The sequence below is a fragment of the Haliotis asinina genome, chromosome 8 (assembly GCF_037392515.1).
Source record: "Haliotis asinina isolate JCU_RB_2024 chromosome 8, JCU_Hal_asi_v2, whole genome shotgun sequence".
NCBI classification, from domain to species: domain Eukaryota; kingdom Metazoa; phylum Mollusca; class Gastropoda; order Lepetellida; family Haliotidae; genus Haliotis; species Haliotis asinina.
In genome coordinates this window covers 254,002-272,602 of record NC_090287.1, presented here as the reverse complement: position 1 = coordinate 272,602, position 18,601 = coordinate 254,002, and the positions used below count along the sequence as shown (strand labels likewise).

General features: G+C 45.4%; 1 protein-coding gene across 2 annotated transcripts in view; it reads right to left on the bottom strand.

Annotated features, from left to right (window-relative positions):
• Nucleotides 1-18,601, bottom strand: part of LOC137295098 (E3 ubiquitin-protein ligase HECTD1-like) — a 75,490-nt gene that overhangs the window by 44,066 nt on the left and 12,823 nt on the right. For both annotated transcript variants that reach the window (XM_067826387.1, XM_067826388.1), the window contains exons 2-8: nt 13,281-13,515; nt 12,598-12,825; nt 12,170-12,495; nt 6,382-6,593; nt 5,983-6,059; nt 5,720-5,818; nt 4,602-4,725 (exon numbers count right to left, since the gene is read on the bottom strand). In XM_067826387.1, coding sequence (XP_067682488.1) covers nt 4,602-4,725; nt 5,720-5,818; nt 5,983-6,059; nt 6,382-6,593; nt 12,170-12,495; nt 12,598-12,825; nt 13,281-13,515 — 1,301 coding nt within the window. The remainder of the gene's footprint in view (nt 1-4,601; nt 4,726-5,719; nt 5,819-5,982; nt 6,060-6,381; nt 6,594-12,169; nt 12,496-12,597; nt 12,826-13,280; nt 13,516-18,601) is intronic.

The following is an 18,601-nucleotide window of genomic DNA, read 5'->3' as shown; positions in this document are numbered from 1 at the left end:
TGGACCGGAAGTAGTAGATGTCTGTCAGGAAGGATGAAGCATTGTAGTGGACGCAGCATTAGACATCCCCTGAGCTGCGTCTGGAAGAGGCCCCCGATGAATACTAGCTCCTGGGTAGGTTGCAACTGCGACTTCTCCATGTTTAGCAGCCACCCCAGCTGCTCCAGCAGACAAATGGCAAAGTCCAGATGTCTGTGTAGCAACTGAGGATCACCTTGATTGAGGAGACAGTCGTTGATGTTCGGATCGAACTCTATCTGCCGTAGATGCAGATAGCGTGTGATGGGAGTCGTGATCCTGGTGGATAACCACAGGGCCATAGATATGCCAAACGGCAGGATTCGCCACTGGTAATGGTGACCCCTGAACACAAACCTGAGAAACTTTCTGTGCGCCGGATGGGAGGTGCCAGTTGTGACAGGTAACGCCCTCAACGTCTTGAAAAGGGATGCTTGTGTCTCCCTCTGCCCGGAGTGGCGGAAGAGTCCCTGTTGGTGTCAGCTGGTCTGCGGCGTTCCAAGGACGCAAATCTCTGGTCTCAACCCCTGGAAAAGGCTGATCTGACTGATTCCCTCCTCGGGATGTAGCGCCTTCTGCCCCTTTCTTGCAATCTCGATCTGCCACGAAAGGCAGAAGATAGCGCCTCAAAAGCCGACAAAGAGACCTCCGTATTCCTGAGGTCGGCATGCTCTTTATATACCTCCGGTATAGCGTCCCCGAAGAGCACTGGGGAAGAGAAAGGTGCCCTAATCAGCTTTCACTTTAAATCCTCCTGCCACGAGCAAGCGTCTAGGAATCCAGACCTGCGAACCACTGTGGTCATGGCCAACGCAGTCCTGATATGGCCTAACAAGTCATACAGGACTTTACCCTGCCTCTTGATAGCCTCGTCCAGTCCTTCACCCGAATCAGCAAAATCCAATCCATGAATCTTATAATCCCGTTTTTCAACCTTAGGCGCCCTTATGGTTGCATTCAGCAACAACTTTGCGAAGTCCTCGTTGAGCGAGGAAATAGCATCTGCTACCATCGGGCGAGGTGGGATCAACAGTTCCCGGATCCATCCTAATAGCCTTGTCATGGTCAACACCCGAGGTAGGACAGTCCAGGAGCCTATCGGCAATCCAATTGAAAACAGCAGATAAAGGCAAGTATGATCCCTCATCCTCCTCAAGCTGTGTTGGATCCTCCTCGTAGTCAGGGGAAAAGCACTTTTCTTTGACTGCCGTCCACGACACAGTAGACTTACGCTCCGGCGTACGCCTCCTGAAGGATGACTGCCTAGGCCGCGGTGATCCTGATGTAGACCTAGACCGTCTATCTCTGTGCCTACGATAGCCAGATCTACCTTTTATGGCAAGCATGGGTTGCTGAAGGCCTATTCTACCCCGGGACCTTCACGGGTCTCAGCACATTGGAGTGACGCAGAAGTGGTACCCTATGACCTAAGGCCCGAATTACCGCCTCTAATTCCAGGTTGTTGATGTGCCAACCTGCCTCCACGTCGGACCACAGCCCCGAGGTGGTCTGGTCGCCTAAGTGCGCCCCCCATCCTTGGAGCGACGCGTCCACGAACAGTTCGTGATCCTGCATGAATTCGCTCCTTCGCAGACATTCGACTGGATCGTCCACCACCGCAAGTACTTGTGGAGATGGACCGGAAGTAGTAGATGTCTGTCAGGAAGGATGAAGCATTGTAGTGGACGCAGCATTAGACATCCCCTGAGCTGCGTCTGGAAGAGGCCCCCGATGAATACTAGCTCCTGGGTAGGTTGCAACTGCGACTTCTCCATGTTTAGCAGCCACCCCAGCTGCTCCAGCAGACAAATGGCAAAGTCCAGATGTCTGTGTAGCAACTGAGGTTCACCTTGATTGAGGAGACAGTCGTTGATGTTCGGATCGAACTCTATCTGCCGTAGATGCAGATAGCGTGTGATGGGAGTCGTGATCCTGGTGGATAACCACAGGGCCATAGATATGCCAAACGGCAGGATTCGCCACTGGTAATGGTGACCCCTGAACACAAACCTGAGAAACTTTCTGTGCGCCGGATGGGAGGTGCCAGTTGTGACAGGTAACGCCCTCAACGTCTTGAAAAGGGATGCTTGTGTCTCCCTCTGCCCGGAGTGGCGGAAGAGTCCCTGTTGGTGTCAGCTGGTCTGCGGCGTTCCAAGGACGCAAATCTCTGGTCTCAACCCCTGGAAAAGGCTGATCTGACTGATTCCCTCCTCGGGATGTAGCGCCTTCTGCCCCTTTCTTGCAATCTCGATCTGCCACGAAAGGCAGAAGATAGCGCCTCAAAAGCCGACAAAGAGACCTCCGTATTCCTGAGGTCGGCATGCTCTTTATATACCTCCGGTATAGCGTCCCCGAAGAGCACTGGGGAAGAGAAAGGTGCCCTAATCAGCTTTCACTTTAAATCCTCCTGCCACGAGCAAGCGTCTAGGAATCCAGACCTGCGAACCACTGTGGTCATGGCCAACGCAGTCCTGATATGGCCTAACAAGTCATACAGGATTTTACCCTGCCTCTTGATAGCCTCGTCCAGTCCTTCACCCGAATCAGCAAAATCCAATCCATGAATCTTATAATCCCGTTTTTCAACCTTAGGCGCCCTTATGGTTGCATTCAGCAACAACTTTGCGAAGTCCTCGTTGAGCGAGGAAATAGCATCTGCTACCATCGGGCGAGGTGGGATCAACAGTTCCCGGATCCATCCTAATAGCCTTGTCATGGTCAACACCCGAGGTAGGACAGTCCAGGAGCCTATCGGCAATCCAATTGAAAACAGCAGATAAAGGCAAGTATGATCCCTCATCCTCCTCAAGCTGTGTTGGATCCTCCTCGTAGTCAGGGGAAAAGCACTTTTCTTTGACTGCCGTCCACGACACAGTAGACTTACGCTCCGGCGTACGCCTCCTGAAGGATGACTGCCTAGGCCGCGGTGATCCTGATGTAGACCTAGACCGTCTATCTCTGTGCCTACGATAGCCAGATCTACCTTTTATGGCAAGCATGGGTTGCTGAAGGCCTATTCTACCCCGGGACCTTCAGCACATTGGAGTGACGCAGAAGTGACCCTATGACCTAAGGCCCGAATTACCGCCTCTAATTCCAGGTTGTTCTACCACGGCGCTCCGGCGATCTAGACGTTGAGGGTCGGCGTCTGCAAGCACTCGATGAACTACTGCGAGGGCTCCTAGATCACAATCTCCTACCACCAGAAACCTCTGAACGTCTCCTATCCCAAGGCACATTGTTGGCGTTACCAAAAGCAAACATCTCCGATCCAGACGACGGTCTGCTCACAGTAGGTCTGGCTTGGGATGCGCCACTAAGCACTGGCGCAGGCGCACGACCACTGTCCTTGCCCTGCGCCGATGCTACAAAGTCTGATCCAAGCTGAGTTGAGCCAATCAGCCAATCTGGGGGTAGGCACCAGTAATGCCCTAAGAATCCTCTGTACTTCAGGATGAGCAAGGGCATCTGACCTCGTCACATCAACCCAACCCCCTGCCTGGGTCAAAGGCAACGGCATAGGCATAGGCGCAGGCACTTAAAGCTGATTAGATGACGGAGCAGGCGCTGCGCCAGACCTCGGCGCCTGCAACGGCTCAGGCCTCTGACACGTCCCCAGAAGAGCAGGCGTTCCCAAAAGAGACTAAGCGATGTCCGATGGTAGATTCTCCGGCGATCCGGGAAGAGACAGTCTAGAGCCCGCCGATGACGCCGGGGATCTGGACATCTTCCTAAGTTGTTGGGACCTTCTCTTTTTGACGACTGCTAAATAGGTCTTGAAGTCTTGTGGAGAGAGGTCCGCACAAACAGAGCACCTCTGAGATAAGGAGCAGGGTACCACCGCACAATCCGGACAAACAGAGTGGGGATCCTTGCCGGATTTACGACTCTTGCAAATCTGACAAAAATGTGTCATACACAACAGCAACTTCAAAACTCTTGGAAATAAACAAGTAAGTATCGAAAAAGTTACGACTTCATTCGATCAAGAAAAACATCTTAGCAATCCACAACCGTCTGTCTCAGACGACGCTTGAAGTAAAAGTGAAGTTTTCGAGGAATCGACGCGCATGTGCAGTGAGGAGATCCAGATACTTCCGTATCCTGATGTCGTGATTGCGAGGTAGCCATTCAAGTTTGAATGCAATTCATCTCCGTCAGATCTTCTGTTAAGCGAAGCTTGAGGTAATATGCTATAGACCTATGGTAAGGTAAGTAAAAAATTTATCACCAGCCCAGCATAGCCCGGGAATCATGGGCAAGCTTACATTATCATTATATCCCAAGAACTAAAACCTTGGGAACAACTAGAGTACAATCTAGACATCATTGTGAAGTACAACTGGAATAATGAAAGAGATTACAATCTGGAGTACACACCACAGTACAGTCTGCAGTACAGATGGAGTAAACTCACAAGTACATGCTAAACTACACCAAGATGAACTACACCTTGGAAACTTGTAGTACATGGATGGATGGATGCTTGTAGTAAAACCATGGATGGTTGTAGCACACCCTGGAAACTTTAAGTACAAAGTACAGTTACAACCTGGACTCCAGTCAAAGTGATATTGACTCACCTGGAGACTGTAGGATCTGGATGACCTCCCTGTGACCCTCATCCCCTCTCTCACGAGCTTTGTCTAGTGGGGTCTTGCTGTCTTCATCACGCAGGTCAGGATTGGCTCCATACCGCAATAGTGTCTACAAGACAAGAAGGAAATTGTGTATGCTTAATGCCTTAATTAGCAACATATCAGCATAAGTATTTCATATTTTGAGGACTACAATTACCTACATCAACATAGCACGTTTACACTCCATAAGCCATGCGAATCATGCTGTAGATTAACTTCCCTCTTGTAAGCAGCTTTTCGTGCTAGATACCAAATCAAACCTGCAATTCCAACATGTTTCTAGGGGTGAAATGGTATACAGCAGTATTTGGCCTTTGGTTCTGTATACCGTAATGGAATAAAAAATTATCTTCGGTTTTTGTATCGTCATTTCATAAAAATTGTTATACCTTTTCTAAAATGTCTAGAAATAGAATCATGTTGTCCAAGTCTATGCATTCCTAGACGGCCACCATTTTCCCAGAAGTAAGTTCAGAACTGCCTTAAATGTCACCTACTTCGATCTACAAGTCAGCAAGACATCAGTACCTGGCTTCCTTTTGGAGCTATTTCAAATAAAAATATTTGTCCGGTTGTGTTATACCTTCTGTATCTCTACATTATGTAAATATATCATTTGTACTGAAGACGTGTTGAATATTTACAAAATTGCAAAATATTATCCCATACATAAAAAAATTATTTCCTAATTTTCTTATGAATCAGTATCAAGTTGAACATGAACACTGAATTTACTGAGAACATATTACATCGAGGGGTAAAGTTTGTCACGTGACGTGGCAAAATGTGAACCGAAGGCCTCGTACTGCAATACGTACCATACCATGGTGAGAGTATACAGTTTCATCCCTCCATGTTTCTAATCTAGTCGCCTGTTATGACAAGCAATAAAGTGCGGAGGTTCCAAAATGTGAACATACCTCAATAGCTACATCATGACCTATAGGTATGTAATAAGTCTGGGTCAAATAATCCAGTGATCAGAGCATGACTAATGAAACAGGTCACACATAAATAGACTTTACCCAACCCTGAATGAATGGATGAGATAGTGATCATACTTTTACAATCTGTGGTCTGCCGAAACAGGCAGCATAGTGGAGAGATGAGGAACGCAGTCCTCGGTTGACATCAGCTCCTCGTTCACACAGGAACTCCACCTGAACACAGACAACACAAGCAGTCAACACCCAGATCAACACACAGGGGCAATAGAATTACATAAAATTTTAAACAATTGCATGCAACTAAATAATGCACAATTACAGAGCCCTTAAAAGCAACATCACTGATGAACGTTTTCTAAAATCTATGAGACACACACCATTTCTTGGGTTCCGAATGCAGAGGCCCAGTTGAGTAGAGTCTGACCAACATCATCCATGAAGTTGACTTCAAAACCTGAAGATTAAAATGCTGAGATCAGTGACACTGGGCTATAAACATACTTAAACCAACTGCATCACCACCGTGTACACATAGTATCATATATGTTGATGGAGCATGTTAACTGTACATCAGGCAGCGACCAACAAGTACCACATATTATTGTTTTCAGTTATGACAGGGACAGGGTCAAACTTGAATCCTTCTGCTCTCCTGGCGGATGCTGTAACCACTACACCACACAGGCAGTTGCCAGGGAGGGTAGCACTCAACACAAACTTATCTTGATTCTTGTCCCAGAGTCATACCTTAAATAAAAAATGTCCTTTAATCTTACCATTATCTATAGCATCTATGAGAGCATCTGTGTCTTTGCTGCGTATACAGTCAATAAGCTGCCGATGTGACCTCTCCCCTGCACTGTCAGTACGTCTCAGCCCTGGCAGGCGACTAGTTATGCTACATACGCCAGTCTTGGGCAGCGCCTTCCTTCCCTCAAACAGAAGCACCAGCAACAGGTCCACCAACCTCATTGTGTCCAGGCAGCATCTACAACATATTTGCAGATCAAATTAATAAATCATTTAAAATGTCTGCAGATAATTCCAGATAAATGGTACTATTCTGTATTTTATGAACAGCAAGAAAATACTGACTCTACTAATCACAAGGCAAAAGAGAACATTGGAACAGTCTTTCATTGTGATAGCAAGTCGGCTTCCTGCATGGACATGTTTTGAAGGTGATGCTGACACTTACAGACCATGCATCTTAGTTATAGCCTGTGACATTTACTAGCACCACCTCCTACCCTCTCACTGCTTTCCCAGTCTCTACTCCACCTCCTACCCTCTCACTGCTTTCCTAGTCTATACACCACCTCCTACCCTTTCACTGCTTTCCCAGTCTCTACGCCACCTCCTACCCTTCCACTGCTTTCCCAGCCTCTACACCACCTCCTACCCTTTCACTGCTTTCCCAGTCTCTACGCTACCTCCTACCCTCTCACTGCTTTTCCAGTCTATACACCACCTCCTACCCTCTCACTGCTTTCCCAGTCTCTACACCACCTCCTACCCTCTAACTGCTTTCCCAGTCTCTACACCACCTCCTACCCTCTCACTACTTTCCCAGTCTCTACGCTACCTCCTACCCTCTCACTGCTTTCCTAGTCTATACACCACCTCCTACCCTCTCACTGCTTTCCCAGTCTATACACCACCTCCTACTGTTTCACTGCTTTCCCAGTCTATACACCACCTCCTACCCTCTCACTGCTTTCCCAGTCTCTACACCACCTCCTACCCTTTCACTGCTTTCCCAGCCTCTACACCACCTCCTACCCTTTCACTGCTTTCCCAGTCTCTACGCCACCTCCTACTGTTTCACTGCTTTTCCAGTCTCTACACCACCTCCTACCCTCTCACTGCTTTCCCAGTCTATACACCACCTCCTACCCTCTCACTGCTTTCCCAGTCTATACACCACCTCCTACCCTCTCACTGCTTTCCCAGTCTATACACCACCTCCTACCCTTTCACTGCTTTCCCAGTCTATACACCACCTCCTACTGTTTCACTGCTTTCCCAGTCTATACACCACCTCCTACCCTCTCACTGCTTTCCCAGTATATACACCACCTCCTACCCTCTCACTGCTTTCCCAGTCTATACACCACCTCCTACCCCTCTCACTGCTTTCCCAGTATATACACCACCTCCTACCCTCTCACTGCTTTCCCAGTCTATACACCACCTCCTACCCTCTCACTGCTTTCCCAGTCTCTACACCACCTCCTACCCTCTCACTGCTTTCCCAGTCTCTACACCACCTCCTACCCTTTCACTGCTTTCCCAGTCTATACACCACCTCCTACCCTTTCACTGCTTTCCCAGTCTCTACGCCACCTCCTACTGTTTCACTGCTTTTCCAGTCTCTACACCACCTCCAACCCTCTCACTGCTTTCCCAGTCTATACACCACCTCCTACCCTTTCACTGCTTTCCCAGTCTATACACCACCTCCTACTGTTTCACTGCTTTCCCAGTCTATACACCACCTCCTACCCTCTCACTGCTTTCCCAGTATATACACCACCTCCTACCCTCTCACTGCTTTCCCAGTCTATACACCACCTCCTACCCTTTCACTGCTTTCCCAGTCTCTACACCACCTCCTACCTTTTCACTGCTTTCCCAGTCTCTACTCCACCTCCTACCCTCTCACTGCTTTCCTAGTCTATACACCACCTCCTACCCTTTCACTGCTTTCCCAGTCTCTACGCCACCTCCTACCCTTCCACTGCTTTCCCAGCCTCTACACCACCTCCCACCCTTTCACTGCTTTCCCAGTCTCTACGCTACCTCCTACCCTCTCACTGCTTTTCCAGTCTATACACCACCTCCTACCCTCTCACTGCTTTCCCAGTCTATACACCACCTCCTACCCTCTCACTGCTTTCCCAGTCTATACACCACCTCCTACCCTCTCACTGCTTTCCCAGTCTATACACCACCTCCTACCCTCTCACTGCTTTCCCAGTCTATACACCACCTCCTACCCTCTCACTGCTTTCCCAGTCTATACACCACCTCCTACCCTTTCACTGCTTTCCCAGCCTCTACACCACCTCCTACCCTTTCACTGCTTTCCCAGTCTCTACGCCACCTCCTACTGTTTCACTGCTTTCCCAGTCTATACACCACCTCCTACCCTCTCACTGCTTTCCCAGTCTATACACCACCTCCTACCCTTTCACTGCTTTCCCAGTCTCTACACCACCTCCTACCCTTTCACTGCTTTCCCAGTCTCTACCTCACCTCCTACCCTTTCACTGCTTTCCCAGCCTCTACACCACCTCCTACCCTCTCACTGCTTTCCCAGTCTCTACCCCACCTCCTACTGTTTCACTGCTTTTCCAGTCTCTACACCACCTCCTACCCTCTCACTGCTTTCCCAGTCTATACACCACCTCCTACCCTCTAACTGCTTTCCCAGTCTCTACACCACCTCCTACCCTCTCACTGCTTTCCCAGTCTCTACGCCACCTCCTACCCTCTCACTGCTTTTCCAGTCTATACACCACCTCCTACCCTCTCACTGCTTTCCCAGTCTATACACCACCTCCTACCCTCTCACTGCTTTCCCAGTCTCTACGCCACCTCCTACCCTCTCACTGCTTTCCCAGTCTATACACCACCTCCTACCCTCTCACTGCTTTCCCAGTCTCTACACCACCTCCTACCCTCTCACTGCTTTCCCAGTCTATACACCACCTCCTACCCTCTCACTGCTTTCCCAGTCTCTACACCACCTCCTACCCTCTCACTGCTTTCCCAGTCTCTACGCCACCTCCTACCCTCTCACTGCTTTTCCAGTCTCTACACCACCTCCTACCCTCTCACTGCTTTCCCAGTCTATACACCACCTCCTACCCTCTCACTGCTTTCCCAGTCTCTATGCCACCTCCTACCCTCTCACTGCTTTCCCAGTCTATACACCACCTCCTACCCTCTCACTGCTTTCCCAGTCTCTACACCACCTCCTACCCTCTCACTGCTTTCCCAGTCTATACACCACCTCCTATCCTCTCACTGCTTTCCCAGTCTATACACCACCTCCTACCCTCTCACTGCTTTCCCAGTCTCTACGCCACCTCCTACCCTCTCACTGCTTTTCCAGTCTCTACACCACCTCCTACCCTCTCACTGCTTTCCCAGTCTATACACCACCTCCTACCCTCTCACTGCTTTCCCAGTCTCTATGCCACCTCCTACCCTCTCACTGCTTTCCCAGTCTATACACCACCTCCTACCCTCTCACTGCTTTCCCAGTCTCTACACCACCTCCTACCCTCTCACTGCTTTCCCAGTCTATACACCACCTCCTATCCTCTCACTGCTTTCCCAGTCTATACACCACCTCCTACCCTTTCACTGCTTTCCCAGTCTCTACACCACCTCCTACCCTCTCACTGCTTTCCCAGTCTATACACCACCTCCTACCCTCTCACTGCTTTCCCAGTCTCCACACCACCTCCTACCCTTTAACTGCTTTCCCAGTCTATACACCACCTCCTACCCTCTCACTCCTTTCTCTACACAAGTTTTGTGACCCATAGGCTAAAAAAATAGCATCAGAATAAGAATGCAAATGCAATTTCACCTCAATGTAACCTACAACTTAAAACCGTCAGCGTGTACCTGAAGATGTTCTCTGCAAGAGACAGGTTCACAATGGACTCTCCATGGTTATCCTTTCCTGATGCAGACACTGAATTTCATCAATTTAACATTATTTGATTCATTAGATGAAGAACTCACTATAGCTTAATATGTAAACAAACACTGAGCCTGACATCATTGATCACTGACAGGACTTAAATCAATAGCAGAGAAAGTAAGGGCAGATGAGCATGATTAATCATTCATAGGATGGCACGCCTAGTCAGAAACAACCTATGGTTTTCTGGAGGTTGGTGGAAGAACGCCTGCAGTCTCGGTGTACCTGCCACCCACTATTTCCAGAACTGCTTGGAATTAATCCACAAACAAAGAGTTTGGTTTTAGGCATGGACTTGGAGCAAAGCCACAGAAAGCATTAATTCATTGGTACCTTGTCATATAAAAACACTTGTGGTGTCTCCTTTGGAAAGTCACTTCTTTGAAACATGAGTCTATTTATCTAGCAATGAATTTGTACCTATTCTGAAGGGACGGTAATGTGCCTGTTAACCTAATGACGCACACACAGCTTACAGTGTATACTTTCAAGGGAGCTAAGAATGAAGATCGACTGTGCAGACATGCAACAAAATAAACAGAGCATTGCAGCTGTTCTGTTGTGGCTGATCCACTGACATGTGTTGTACCTATATATATAGCCAAATATATACAGCATTATATCTGCTATTGTCTTGTCACTGTGACACAGTGAGCTGCGGTGGTAGGTCATATCGGCAATAGTTCATCCATACAATGACTCATCAAATTAATAATTCAAGAAAGTCATTCCTTCCCACAGTAGGCTTTGAATGAGTGAGTGAGTGAGTGAGTGAGTTCAACTTTATCGGCACAGCAGCAGTATTGCAGCCATATCCAGTAGGCTTTGAATAACTGGGTGTAAAATCATTGATCTGAACACATTCTACCAAATGGCAGTCAGCAGGAGGTATACATAGATTATTATCTTACCTCACACATGTCACTTTCTGATTTGCTAAGCGTTATTCTATTATTTTCAATGTACCCTGCTTACACACTATGTATATGTTCAATGTACACCACTGGGAATTCCAAACTCTTCTGGTGCCTCACGATAGTACTTCTTTGCCTCAACTACCATTGAATCATGCATGAAGCACGGATATTACCGATGTTTTGTAATTGAAAATCGATGGCAGGGAGATAACTCTAAATCTGTTTACCTTGTGTTGTCTGCAAAATGGAGATTCAATAGAAAGGCTTCAAACAGAACATAAACACACCTCGAGGGTACATGAGCCCACGGACCCCTCGCGAACAGTGAACAACTTATATTAATATCTTCAGGACCACTCCATGATTGATGTGTGTCCAGCAGTTGCCAGGATTTACGCACTACATGGCATGTAGCAGATAATGACCGTTGAGACTGAGGTCAGGACATGTCGCCCTTCACTCCATGTCTCCCTCATCCATCCTCTGATGTCCTGATCTGACGTCCTCCCCACCTGTCACACCCTGATCTCACCACTATCTCCCTCCTCTGACACCCTTAACTCCCTCCTCTGACACCTGCATTTCACCTGCCCCCTATCTAGCTCTTCTGACACACTGATCTCAGTCCAACTGTCTCCTCTGACATCCTGATCTCCTCCCTCCTTTGACACCTCAATCTCTTCCCTACTCTGACATCCTGATCTCCTCCCTCCTTTGACACCTCAATCTCTTCCCTACTCTGACATCCTGATCTCCTCCCTCCTCTGACACCTCAATCTCTTCCCTACTCTGACATCCTGATCTCCTCCCTCCTTTGACACCTCAATCTCTTCCCTACTCTGACATTCTGATCTCCTCCCTCCTTTGACACCTCAATCTCTTCCCTACTCTGACATCCTGATCTCTCTACTTTCACTTCCTGCTCACCTTTCATCCCCTCTCAGTCCACTTTCCACTGCTTCCGGCAATTCTGAGCGCAGCAAGTCATGGGTGATGACGGGAGATCCTCGACACAAGGTAGACAGTAGGCTTATCACGGTGGACATACTGGGACTGGACTTGGACTCTGTGGCCATGTTTGCTGTACCGGGGGTACTTGTGAGGGAGACATTGTGTCCAGACTCCCCCACACGGTGTAGGCGTTGCAACAGCTCCTGTATCAAGCCATGCTTGGCAAGAGGGGCAGGGTCGATACCACGTCGGGTGAATCTGTCTGCCAATGAGGCAAAGCAACGGAGTGCTCCATCAGCAACCTGCAAAACAAAATTAATGGACATGACAAACACATAGTATGATGGGGAGACGCTGACTGTCACATATGGAGCATAACTGGAAGAAGACTCAGAAAGACTCACGTATTGGTCATCATGCTCCAGCAGGGTTGACAAAGACTCCACACACGTCTCCTGTGAGGTGTCCTGTGGTTCCATTTTGCCACAGAGCCGCGACACCACAGACATTGCCGAGTGAAGGGTGTCCTTGTGGACCTGGGAGCCATGCTCACGGATGAAGGTCAGGACACAGTTTAATCCTCCTGACTCGAACACTGCACCAGACTCTCGTGTACAGATCAACTCCAGGACCTGCACACATAAGTTACAACATCTCATATATAAGATCTATGCTAAGTATTACAGTGAAAACCTCATAAAATGCAGGGACCTTAATATCCTATTGGGCCCGTGAAGGACCCAGGGTAGAATAGGCCTTCAGCAACTCATGCTTGCCATAAAAGGCGACTATGCTTGTCATAAGACGCGACTAATGGGATCGGGTGGTCAGGCCCCTTGACTTGGTAGACACATGTCAACGGTTCCCAACTGTGCAGATCGATGCTCCTGTTGTTGATCACTGGATTGTCAGGTCCAGACTCGATTGCTGAGCGTGGAGTAAAACTAAACTCACTTACTCACTTAATATCCTACTGACCTGAAGAACAACATCCTTAGCATATTTAGACACCAATTTGAATTCAGTAATGGTCAAAAAGTAAAGAGTAATGTCTTGAGTGTTTGATGTGAAGGGAGAGTCTACGTACTTTGATGCACTGCTCTGCGAGGTCCTTACTCGTACGGGAAGACATCTCAGCAACAACAAGCCGGTTGCACAGAGCCTTGATGGCGCCATCTACAGCTACAATTCTACGGGTGCACTCAGCAGAGACATCCAAGTAGTAGGTGATGGCACGGGCTGTCACTTCTAGGACATTGTCTGGGGCACACTCATCCAGGAAGATACGGCACAGTGCTGGTAGAAAGGTACGTGGAGGGCAGCTGAAAGACAGATTACACTGATCAGACAAATGGCAAAATGACTGGTATTAGTGGTGACTATTGGAGTCACTATTGAGATTGTAATGCAACAGTAACCCATCAGTAATCCACAGAATTGCAAGTTAATGCAACAGATAGGCAATCATTACATACCGACTTTGAGGCTCGGTAGGTAACAGATCTAAGTACAGATGCAAGATCTAAGAATATTGAGATGGCCCATTTCCTACTAGTGCAATCAGAAGTTGTTGCAATCTTTGCTAACTAACTACACACGCAGGTTTCCTGTTTGCAAACCATCTTAACATTTAAAAATAATTGAACTAAGTCAGTATTTTTATTCTCCTATCAATGCAGTACTATTTTGGAGCAAAGTAATTGTAACAAATAACACATTCTGGACATCTTGCTTCCTAAAAAGTCGAGACAACTAATAGACTAGATCACATATTTTAAGTACCCTCCTGAAGAGTGTAAGTTGGCACAGCTCTAATAGCTCCCAAAGCCATAAACACACAATGTAATACACAAATTGGTTAAATGTATAGAGGTACACTTCAAGTATAAAGCCAATAAAGGTACTCCTCCAGGGTAAAGTCAGTAAAGGTACACTTCAAATGTAAGGTAGGTAAAGGTGCACTTCCGGTGTAAAGTCAGTAGAGGTGCACTTCAAGTGTACAGTCAATAAAGATACACTTCTAGTGTAAAGTGAGTAAAGATACACTTTAAGTGTAAAGTCAGTAAAGGCACACTTCTAGTGTAAAGTCAGTAAATGCACGTTTCAAGTGTAAAGTCAGTAAAGGTACACTTCCAGGGTAAAGTCAGTAAAGGCACACTTCTAGTGTAAAGTCAGTAAAGGCACACTTCTAGTATAAAGTCAGTAAAGGTACACTTCAAGTGTAAAGTCAGTAAAGGTACACTTCAAGTGTAAAGTCAGTAAAGGTACACTTCAAGTGTAAAGTCAGTAAAGGTACACTTCTAGTGTAAAGTCAGTAAAGGTACACTTCTAGTGTAAAGTCAGTAAAGGTAGACTTGAACGTTGAGAACAAAACACATTAGTAAGGATATCTCTTGTACACAACAGTAAACCAATATGGAGACAAGAAGTCATACCATCAGATATGATGGTAGAGTTCTGGGATGCAGTTGCTTGATCTATGCAAACAACATGAACCAACTGTGGTTCATGAGAATGTATGTCATAGACAATAACAGACAACAATACTTGTCTGCCCTTTTTTCATGAAATCTTGCAGATTTATGCAAACAACTGGTCCAAAAATGAACTGTAGACAGCTGAATATCACAAGCGGTGTTAGACTAACATCTAGTCTCTGCTAACATCTACTCTCAGAAATTAACATATTTTACAGATAAAAAAATGTTCATATAACATCATTAAAACTTATAATCAGATGTCACATGTACGCGCGACAGCCTATTATCTCTTATTCGTGAGACGGTACGCTCAACAGTACTAACTGAAGCGCTTCCCCCAAATTAATTCAATCACCATGGAACCAACTCCTTCGTGTGCAAACACGATGCAATGTAATTAAAGCGTCCCGTAATATTCCCAAGGGTGGTGGGGTACTTGACAGTCGTGAATGAAGAGGTTTTTCTATCTCGGATGCCACGCTTTCGGCATTTGCACTGAATAGACTACAACTTGCAGAATACAAGTTGTTTGCCCGACAAAATATTCACAATCATCCTAAGTTGTTGCATTCTGGGCCTCTCTATTTTTTCAGCACGTAAAAACATCGGGAATGCAGAAATACCATGCCCAGGGCCGGCTGTTTACATATGCCAATTACACAATAAACAATTCATCGCTCATGAAAAGGTGATTTATTTCATCTGAATGTATTATTGGTTGAAATGTTAACATAGTCATCTTTGCAGAAAGTTACGGAATATTTTGAAACTATACGACCCCTACCCCCAGTTTGCATCTTGCATGAATCAAAACTTTGCCAACTTCGTCAAAAGTAATCCTGCAAAACCTATTAAGTCATTTACATATTTTCCGAAAAAGATATACACCCATTGTGTAACTTCACCCAGCACACTGAAAAAAAAGAAGTCAGTGTCAGCCTTAGCTGACATGTCGTGCTAATCAAAATTAGTGTTAAATCAGAAAGCTTGCCTTGATATTTCATTACAGTTCATGGTGTTGACATGTCGATATTGTATCTTCGAGAATGCATGTCCGCATTAGCTGTGCTTCCTTTTTTACAGAATATACAGTCACTGCAAGAGTGCGCGACAGTTTCAGCTAATCCAATGAAGAATGAACCCCTTGTATGTGAGGTGTTATCAGAAGTGAGCAGGCAGTTTCATTGGTACACACATGATTTTGTAAACACATCTTAAAAATGTTTTTGATGTATGAATTATAGGCTGTGATGCATATCTTTGTGAATATCCCCACAGGTATAAATCTGCAATACTTCATTTTTAAGACGTCTGTAGCAAACAGTCTTGTAGTCCTTGCTAGTGTGCACCATTAGAACCGAACCAAATGCAAACGCTTCTGAACCTGAAAACTGGATGTTTCTTTTAAGACCAAACTACCGTAAATATATGATGTGGATTGGGATGCTTATGTAACACTTTTCTACAACATTGTGTAAAATGACAGAAGTTGGGAAGAAAACAAACTAATTAGAAGCTAACTGTTTTATGGGTTCTGGAGTGCTGCTGATCACGTGTTTGCTCATCGCAATTTGAGGATGGTGTTTCTCTGTTAAGGTAATTTTAAGGTAAGAACATTAATATTCTGTAATATTAAGGTAAGAATGTGTTGTGTCACTTACCCTGTAGCCATACAGGTAACTTCGATTAGATCGAATACATACATATATGCATACTAACAACACACACTACCAGATCTACTTCAGGTAAAAATTGGGACTTTTTTGTATATATATATATTCTATGTATATGCGTGAAACAGAAATGATAATGAAAAGTAGCCCAGAGATTTTCTTCATTTCAAGAAACTGTGGATATTGAGACTTGCCACACATTGTATACTTGCCAGGGCTTTCTTCGCTATATTTGTTTCACGGTCTGTCCAAGAACAAGGGCACCTAAGCCATGCAGCATTCATACACTACACACATTGACAATCATGACAACAGGCATACAAGCAATAGAAAATCAGACAAAATCTGAATGAAAGTATGTGTTAACTTGAGCATGTGGGCTCTGTACAGAACTATGGCACTAATCCCTACATACCATGCTCTCCGGCTACAGCTCAGCCAGTGTTGGTAATTACAGAAATCAAGCACCTACAGACAAAGGGGTGCACCTATCTCATACTTGTGTCTGGAGAAGTGATCATGGCAACACTCATCATTGTACCTTTCTCTACATAACAGCTACCCAAGCTGATACAGTTATAAATGTCACAGTCCTCAATAGATACGATATGTATCATGGTATTGATGCTTCAGTTCGATATATTTTGATCTAATAAACAAGGCAGTTATAAGTTAAAAGAAAAATACAGTTTTTAATTTTATGAAAAACAAGATTTATTCTCTGGAACAGAAATAAACAGACATTCTATCATCCCTTGAAATAAAATAGATTAAGTCATCAAGTACACTTCAGAGTCTAGAAGTATAAGACAATACAAAATATCCACCATCATGTGCCATTCACTGAACAAAAATGCTAGCACTGACTGTAAATATGAAAAACAAAACTGAGCATTGACCGAAAGCCAACAGAATGATCATGAAGACTGATACGAAAAACTTCTTTCTCTTGAAAAAGGATATAACTTTGGTAGTCTTGAGAAATCACTAAATCCAATACAAATATTGAAAATACTCTTGATTAAGCACCACTTTAAACCAATTATAAGCATTAGTGCATTATTGTGCAAAATATACATCATGTTGTTTATGCACCAAACCAAATCAGCACAATCAGAGCCAAAAATCAGACTGAGAATAAATTATGCAGTACATTGAGACTGAGTTAAGCTTTAGTTTTACGCTGCACTCAGCAATATTGCAGCTATATGGCAGCGATCTGTAACTGATTAGAGTCTGGATTAGAAAATCCAGTGATCAACAGCATAAGCATCGATCTACGCAACTGCTATAGAATAACCACACCAGCAAGCCTGACCAACCCAGTTCCTACTAGTTGCCTATGGCAACATAAGCATTGGTTATTGACGATCAATTCTAACCCAGATCTTCATGCGCCTGGCATATTGAAACCATGGTATACCGTTGCAGTACTACAGATTCAGATCTGAATCCTGAATATTTGAAATACTCTCCCATTTTGAATAGCTTACTATCACCTTGTTTCTGAATGTCAATCATTAAGGATTTGAAAAAAGATATAAGGAAAGATACAAGGAAGTGCAACAACAGTATAAACTTGAAGAAAAGTAAATATGTACTCCAGAAGTGCTTGCTGCCTGGATGAGCCTTAAGTAAGTAAACAAACATAGTTGCTCACTATCCCACATGACAAGGAAGATGATCAATCACCAGGAAACTCCATCAAGATGAATATAAAAACTGCAAGGGAAACTTCCTCATCCAGAAAAGAAATAACTGCCAGCTACATAGTCATCAGATGGAGAGCAGTGAGCAGTACAGTTTAGCTAGTTTAGTTTGGGACATAAAAAAGACAGCACTAGACAGTACAGTCTGAATGTGAACAATAAAGCACGAGCAGTATGGTTTGTGTGCGAGCAGTACAGTTTTGGGCACTGGGCAGTACAGTTCGGAGAGTGGTCAATACAGTTTGAGTGTGAGGAATACAGTTTTTAGTGATGTGGTCGGACAGCATGTAATAGATATATCCCAAAATTTCTGGGTGGATCTTGACAAGACACTCGGTCAAGACAAACACAATTTGTGTTGCAGGTTTGACATTACATGATACAGGTATACCATATGGTAATGGTATGGTCTGACATATGGCATAATCACCCGTTTTCATGAAACATGACACCATATCACCATGACATCACCAAACATACTGAGTATTCAATGGCATAAGGACATGCAACACCTGCTATATAAATGGAAACCATCTATTCAGGACA